General features: G+C 34.6%; 1 protein-coding gene across 1 annotated transcript in view; it reads right to left on the bottom strand.

Annotated features, from left to right (window-relative positions):
• Positions 1-1,177: 1,177 nt before the first annotated feature.
• Positions 1,178-8,303, bottom strand: part of LOC134536334 (tight junction protein ZO-1) — a 213,885-nt gene continuing 206,759 nt past the window's right edge. Inside the window, 2 exon segments of the mRNA XM_063376086.1 lie at positions 1,178-2,937; positions 7,847-8,046. Coding sequence (XP_063232156.1) covers positions 2,690-2,937; positions 7,847-8,046 — 448 coding nt within the window. The 3' untranslated portion in view covers positions 1,178-2,689.

Genomic DNA, 8,303 nt, shown 5'->3' with positions numbered 1-8,303 from the left:
GATTAATATTTTACTAAATGAAAAAAATTAAAAATCACAACCCTTGTTGCCAACCCGTGCATTACTGGCGAGGACATACATTACTATAGGTATGTGTATGGTGTACCGAAAGGCTGCAGGTAATCTCTTAAAATACAGCAATTTTGTTTAAATATATTTTTTCAAAATTAAGTTAAAACCAAAGTTTGTATTCATTACTGTTTTTAATTTTGAATACTTCTGACTTTATTTACAGGTCATGTACCATTGCAGAGATTATGGGAGACTATGCAGGATGGCAATGCACAGTTGAAAAATTTGATCATCCATTCTTGAATTGGCACAAAAAAATTAAAGAAATTATATCTCTCATGATTCATTTAATTATAACTTTCTGCCATTTATAACATTTCAACCAATTTTGGTATTATTTGAATTTAAAGAAATATGCAGATTTAATGGGAACATACCTACGTATATTCCCTCGAAAGAAGAGGTGAATGCAAAATTGTTCTAATTTGTATATTAGCACTCATTTTAAGTTCAAATTAAATGGAACATTATGTTTTGTTCTCTATATTTTGGCATAGTATATTAAATTTAATTATTGTTGCTTGAAACATAGTTGTCATGTTGACTAAGTTGTACTTTTGGAAGAAAACAAGTTGTTCAGTTGGTCACTTACATAATGGCACATTTTTACGGGGGTGGTCAGAAGTGTACGGTAATGGTACTGTGATTTTGTGACAACGGCCCCAAATTTTTCACCTTGATTCAGAACATTACATGCAAACATTTACCTTGTATGGATTGATGTGAAGCTTACCAACTTGACCACTTGAATTATTACCTGACTGAAAGAGTAAACAAAGGAACTTGAATTTAAGGCAAGAAAACTGAATGCGCTCATCTCTAAACAGAACAGGTCTAGTTCCAATAATGTTACATAACTTTCGCGTGTATAGTATTCCTGCAATTATTTGGATTGGCTGAAAGTTAAAAGGCATTAAAAAAAATTGGAATGAGACTGTCAAAGTTAAGATTATTACTTATGCAGTTGATAATCCTGTATTAGCAAGGGTGTCAGCTCAACTGAACGGTAACGTTGTTTGTCAGCCGCTGAAACATATTTGTTGTTTACCAAGTTGAGATAATGGGCTGTAACATACACAATTGAAATGGACAAAACAAAAGTGTAGTCAATGAAGAAACAATCTTGTGTTTATTACACATATTATTATAGTTGAAAGTATCAACAACATGTACACTGGTAAACATATGCATTCAGTTTACAGTCAGTCCTATTACAATATTCACACCACACAACTCTCAGTATTGTTACCTGTAGTGATCAACATATATAATATACTAGAACATTACAAATTTAACATAATAAACACTATGCACATCTAACATTTCTTTTGGAACAAGGTACATTCCTTTAAATTCCTTTTAAAAAACTGTTTTGGTTGTAACAAACTACCACAACAAACTAATAAAATTATCAGCTTCCAATATTGTATATGAAATAGAAATATCTCTTAAAAATAATTTTACGTACAAACAATTTATAAATTTTTTTTGTCTAGACTATGAAATTTTCACATAATTTTAGCATTGAATGCTCTAAAGCACAATTTTGATAGCACTATTTTTTTTTAAACATTAAACAATTATTATATATTTTTATCTTTCATTAAACCAAAGAAGTATGTACTATTTTCCCAAAAAAATTGCTGGCACTTGAATGTGATGTTATTGCCAAATATTAAGCACTGCTTTTGTTAAGACAAGGTTCCTATGATTGACATGTTTAATCTAAAAATTAAATAAATAATTCAGAGGAAAACCAAATTATGTTATGCATAACTTAAACTGTAACAAGCAAGCACTAAAAATGTTAGTGACTTAAAATTCATGTAGTTACATAATTTGAGTAGAATTCTTTCTGGTATTATTCTTTTGTTTTTTCCAAAGTTAGTATAACAAAATTATGTCAATAATGTCACACAGATCAAAATAAAAATACTCAAAATGAGATACAACAAAACTTAATTTTTTAATAACACTAATTGTGTGATCAACTACTAAACCATAAAAAATACTGGATACATGGAGAAAAAATAACAGATTTATGCTTTTGACATTCAAAACTTACTTAGCGCATCTCAAACTTAATAGTGTTTACTGTTTAGCATAAACAAGATAATATTAATTTATACAATTTATAAAAAAAAAGATCTTAACAATACTGACAATTGCATTTCAAACCTAAAAAGTAAAAAAAAAGAGTGAAATTTTGAGTCAGAAAACTTGAAAGAGTATTTCGTCAACAAAAATGAGTATGCTGTACATAAAAAAAACTGTTTGTAATTAATTTAACTTAATTTGTGCAAACCTTTTAGCACCTTGTCGCATGAGTGGTCGCCACTTCTAGCTTGTCTTGAGATCCACACGTTCACTGTAACACCGCTGCTTTGGAATAAAGAAGGGGATCAGTCTCCCCCGACGCACAAGGACGTGTGCTGCATGTGGAAATTTTTTTTTAACACCTATACAATACGAACTAATATCTTTTTCTCTGTGTAGCGAGGAGTCACTAGGTCGCTTCCCGACGGTTCAAAACAACTACGACAGCGTCGCGCAACTCGAGCACTCGTCACGAACGTCTCTTCCCGCGCGTTCCGTCGGGCCGTGGCTCGGGGCTCGCTCAGAAATGGTCGATCAGCACCGACACGCTGTTCTCGGTGAAGGCGTTGTTGTTCTCCAGAGGGATGCAGTGCCAGTCCGGATGGTTCTCGAGCATGGACCGGTCCGCCGCCTCGCCGGGCTTGATGGAGAACCCCCGGGAGTCCGTCGGGTCGGAGCTGGCCCAGTGGGGGAGTCGCAACTCTATGGGGACGCTGAACTTCAGTCCGTGGGGCCCGCACATCACCAGAGGGCTCATCAGCGTTTCACCTGGTCCAAAAGACAGTGCCACCCACGTGAGATTCGCTATAATACCTTTGTAATAAGTAGAGACCTGCAAAATTCGCGGAATTCATTGACCTCTAGGATAGATTCCACAGTCCTTTAAATACTCGCGGAAATGACACCTGTTCATTGGCTACTGACGTGTGAGACGTCTCAACTAGGCTGTCCGTAATTCGGCACTTTCTTGGTTTAGTGTTTCCCATTGGCTCACAGTTCCCCGGATAAAATGTGGGCCAATCACAGAAGCGGTACGAAGGTATAGTTGTTTTGATGCTAGCCTATCGCGAAATGAATTGCGAATTTTGCATGTCTCTAGTAATAAGGAAGATTTTACAGTGTTAATTTACTGCAGCAAACATTTATTTCACAACAACCACTTTTACAAACGCAAAAAAAAAAACTTGAACATAACTGTTAGTACAAATATATAGCAAAAAAGTCTATGATATGTAGCACTAAAGATTCAGGCTAACATAAGACATAGATTACTAAATTTACAGTCTTAACAGATAGCTTATAAATATCTTTGTCAGTCAATGTATACCAAACCATTCACAACGATGGATCATTCATTAACTCATTTTCCAATTGCACAGGTAAATTCAGGATCTAAAATATAAGCAGTTCATCCAGCATTAGATGATTAAATTTTTGTAAAAAATAAAAAAAGTGTAACATGCACGTAGCTCTGTTAGTAGTGGTTTCTGATTACAATCTGTTCTGATTGCCAAACATTAGCAAAAAAAAAAAAAATATATATAAAGTACATACAGTGAAAACTTATTACAGCATAGGTATTTGAAGAAGAAGAAAAATCCCTGAAGATTAAGCACCACACAATGAAGAATTAAAGCACTTTTTAACTGAACTATCAGCACATGTAAGATTATGCACTTAAAACCGAGAAATCGTAATAATGTTTCACTGTAAAGCAGATAGAATTTGCAAGTGAATACACACAAAAGGGTGAAAGTTTTTTTCTTCTTCTGCGTGCTTCATTGGGTTGTGGCGGTGGACTCTACGGAATAGTAGTTCTAAGACTGAGGCGGTACTTCATCACCACAACACCGAGGCCGGTCAGCTGCCTGGATTTGTGCGAACTAGTGAACTGACATAAACGACTCAGGGTTCGATGACTGATAGCAACATCAGGGAAAGCAGGGACAGGTGAGGGCTTAAACCACCGGGCCGGAGCAGAAACTATCCCGGCTCCGCCCCGCTGGGCAGGAAGCCCGTCTCGCCCTGGCGTCTCGCTCGCTCCGCAGGCCCGTGCGAATACTAGTTTCTTGATGCGACGCAAGTATCAAATCGAATGTTGAGAATATTCACGAATCAAAATCGAACTGCCAACATTGTTCTTGAAGAAGCTTATTTTATAAAAACACAGGATTGAAGTAAAAATAATAATAAAAGTTTGACATTTGTAAGTTTTTAACCCCTTGAGCTCTATTTATAACACAATTCAATAAAAATTATTTTAAAAAAAAAACATGTATAATATTAACACTAAGCATTCATAAAAGCAAACAGAGTGCAACCTCTTGATTTTTAAAAGTAACCAACTTTATTGAAGCAAAACATATACAGCACACAAAACAAAAAAAAAAAAACTTTCATGAGCGAATCTTAGGCTTCCAATGTTTTAAAGCTTTGCAACAAATGCGAAGCATTGCATCACAACCCAAAACTTCAAATAAAATGTATGGCAAATTTCCTGGCGAAGTAAAAATTAATATTAAAACGAGCTTCGATTGATTCGCTTAGTCGAGGCTTCACACAGGCCTATAGCTCATCCACCAAAGCCACATGATGAACTAATGTTTTAATTTCCAGCATCTCCTGGGCTTGAGCATATGTATATCAGTTTATAAGTTCAAGTTTAATTTAAATTAAAATATTAAAATATTCTCGAATTCAAAGATTGAGGTTTAATAGCAAAAGTGAACTATGCATATATGCGTATATATTATATGTATGTGTATATATGCATGTGTATACGTATATGTGTATGTGTATGTTGTATGGTAATTGTTGTATGTGTATGTTGTATGCGTATATGTGTGTGTATGTGTATTTATTTACTTAGAAAAAACAGTTTAAAAGAACTATTTACAAATAACAACAGTAATTTTTACATATCATGTATCCATGTTTATCCCTTGATCTTGATGGCATTATCGTGTAGACAGTGATCATGTGGTACATGATGCTTGCTGTTTAAATTTTGTACATCCTGGACAAACAGAAACTTGAATATCACAATACAAACATATTATATTAGGTCTTGGGGAAATTTTTCCTTTCGTATTCAAATTGAGATCATAATTCATTGTTATATAACAAGTTTTTTGAAATTTCCAGGATCTTTCAATGTACAAAATTAAAACAGGTAGCATCATGTGTCCATAGTCTCAATGTATACAGGATCATACCATCAAGATCAAGGGAGAAATTTGGATACGTGATATGGAATTACCAAAAAAACATACACACGTACATGGTTTTTTGCAACTGCAATATATATTTCACATAAAGTACTATAAAAATAAAAACAATATGCAGTTGAAAAGGCGTGGAAAGTAGGTGGATGCCACATTACCTACAGTATGATATAAGTACTGCCGGGGTGATGTTAACAATGAAACGTCACTGTCAATTTAGGTTGCACAAGTTTGTCGTGGAGGTAAAGTAGCAGTTTAAAAAATAACCAGAGCCAAAGTTAAGTAATTTTCTAAACTTCTCATTACCTTTTATTTCCCTTAAAAACTTGCATGCATCATATCACATAACTGCTGTAATTAGCATTTTAAAATACACATTAATATCTTAAGTGATCACTTAGAACTGGCATTTGTTATCACATGAAATTAGTAAAAGACAGAGAAAAAAAGAAAGAAGCTTCTAATGTACATACAACACTCCCATACTGTTATTATAATAAAAGCCCAAACCATTAATTGCATGCAAACATTAATTTTCTACATAAATCAATTGCTCAATCACACAATTATAATACTTATTATTACAATGGAGACTTAGCCAGGTATGGGTAAAAATAAGTTATTTTTTCCCACAAAGTAAATATAGCCACATGTATACCTTAGTAATAGTTTCTTTGTCCGAAAACTTAATTTTTACAGATATAGTTTTGAAATGCTTGCACAGCTCTAAACATAAGCAAATATTTTCAAACAGCTTAGAGTCGACACTTTAAACCTAATTATTGGAGTATACATCTAGATTATAAAATATATGTAAACATGTTTTTGACATATATTGGACATAAATTTATTTATGTTAGAATAATTGTTTCAAATATATTTATAATTGGAACTGTCAAAACTTTTTAGAAGTACTTCGCATATCATGTCAAAGAGGCTATTCTAGAGAAGAAAATAATTCACTTAACAAATGGAGCAGTCATAAAAACTATTTTAAAATAGAGGCAAAATTAAATTTTTTAACTTCTGCTACAGAAAAACTGTTGATATGGTACACAAAAAATAAAGACGCAGGAAAAAGGGCCAAAGTTACAATAAATGATCTACAGTGACCAGAAGAAACAACCCATATCACATGATATAAATTACAGTTCTGGAATAAACTCAAAGCTTTTGAAATCTAAACCTAAATCAGAATTTTTAACTGCCTAAACCTACCAAAAAAGGTATAATTATTTGGTAACAATTTCAAACAGAGAAAAAAATTTGGGCAATACCTTGCAACAAAATATATGTTTGACCTCGTTTTAATAAAATAATTAATTAATATAATTTATTTGGGATCACCTTCTAGACAACAAAGTCATTAAAGAATGTTTTTGATAAAGGCAATGGCTAATAAGTGTGTAAGGGAGATGGTTGTGTAACTGAAGGAACCAGCAGTACTACCTTTCCATCTGAGCCAAAAGATGTCTTCAGATTAAATGGCCTGTGTACTAGGAAACAAATATGAAAAAACTATCAACAAAAACCTAATGATGATGATGATGATGATGATGATGATGATGATGATGATGATGATGATGATGATGATGATGATGCTGATGCTCAAATTTCCATCATAACTTCCTACTGAATGATATAGAATCAATATGATGCTAAAATGCGCAGAGTGGTACTCTATTATGTGCAAGCTGTGATTCTCATTAAATCCCTTGTGAAAGATAAATTGGCTCAAAATAAAGTTGAAAAAAATTAATTTTAAGTTCAATTTGTAATTACTACACATAAAAAAAAATACAAAGTTAACAAAAAAGTTTTAAAAACCACACGGGACGTAATGAGCGTTTCAACCCTAATCGTAACCCTAATGACTCAAAAACTCTTTTCTCACAATGTAATTTCTGGCTTGAATTTAATTAAGGTCACAAGTAAACTAATGAAATAATAAAAATTTTGAATGGATAATAAATTATAATGATTACTCTTGACTGCTAATTTTCCTGAACCAGTTACGTAGAAGGGTATTTATGATGTGTAAATATATGCGAAACATGGTTAGTGAGTATTTTTTCATTGCAATACCTTCCTGATATTTTTAAGGAATCACAGAAACGCAATCTTACGAAACTGTTATTACAATCATTCTGATTCACTTTTGGCTCGGCTTCTGCAAGGTTATTTCCGGCATGACTGCAGTCATGACAGCAATGAAAAAAAAAAAATCTCAGAGTGAGATGCATCTGAGCAAAGAATCATTCCAGTAAGTAAAAAAAAAACATGTTATCAGAAAGTTCTTTCAAGTGGCTACAAACTGCACGAAGACAGCTGGTGGTTGAAGAACGTGGTAACGGCAACTCGGCTCCTGAAGAATATTTGCTTATGTGCAGAGTTTTAACGGGGGCAGGACGCCTGGCTAGGCCCCTCGCAGCCTGTCGCTCGCGCATCCTTACCTTTGTCGTCGTCGTCGAAGGGAGGCAGCATCTTGTTGCCGTGACACACTTTGAAGTATATTTCCTGCGAGGTGCCAGGGGGCAGTGCCCCAGGGGGGATAACTATGGCCACCCCCGTGTCGGGGCTGCTGAGGGTGCCCCCCTCGTGAGTGAACACCCCCCTAGCTGTTGCCACCACCGCGCCACCCCCCTCACCTCCCCTATGCACACAACACAAGTTAGCGGTTAGAGCAGACAAGCCAAAGACCTCTCCCCCCCACAGCCACACACATGTTAGCGACACCACCTCCGTAGCATAGTTCCTGCTCCCACCGTAACTGACAACTGACCTCAAAACAAAATTATTGTAATACGAGAGGGTCCGGATATCAAAAAGATTTTCAATAACCAGCAAAAACATAAACTATATGCAGAAACTTTCATTGCAAAGTGGAGATTACTGGGTAATATAAATAGT

This window comes from Bacillus rossius, chromosome 10 (genome assembly GCF_032445375.1).
Source record: "Bacillus rossius redtenbacheri isolate Brsri chromosome 10, Brsri_v3, whole genome shotgun sequence".
In the NCBI taxonomy this organism is placed as follows: Eukaryota; Metazoa; Arthropoda; class Insecta; order Phasmatodea; family Bacillidae; genus Bacillus; species Bacillus rossius.
The sequence above is the reverse complement of the archived record's forward strand: the minus strand, read 5'-3'. Positions and strand labels throughout refer to the sequence as shown.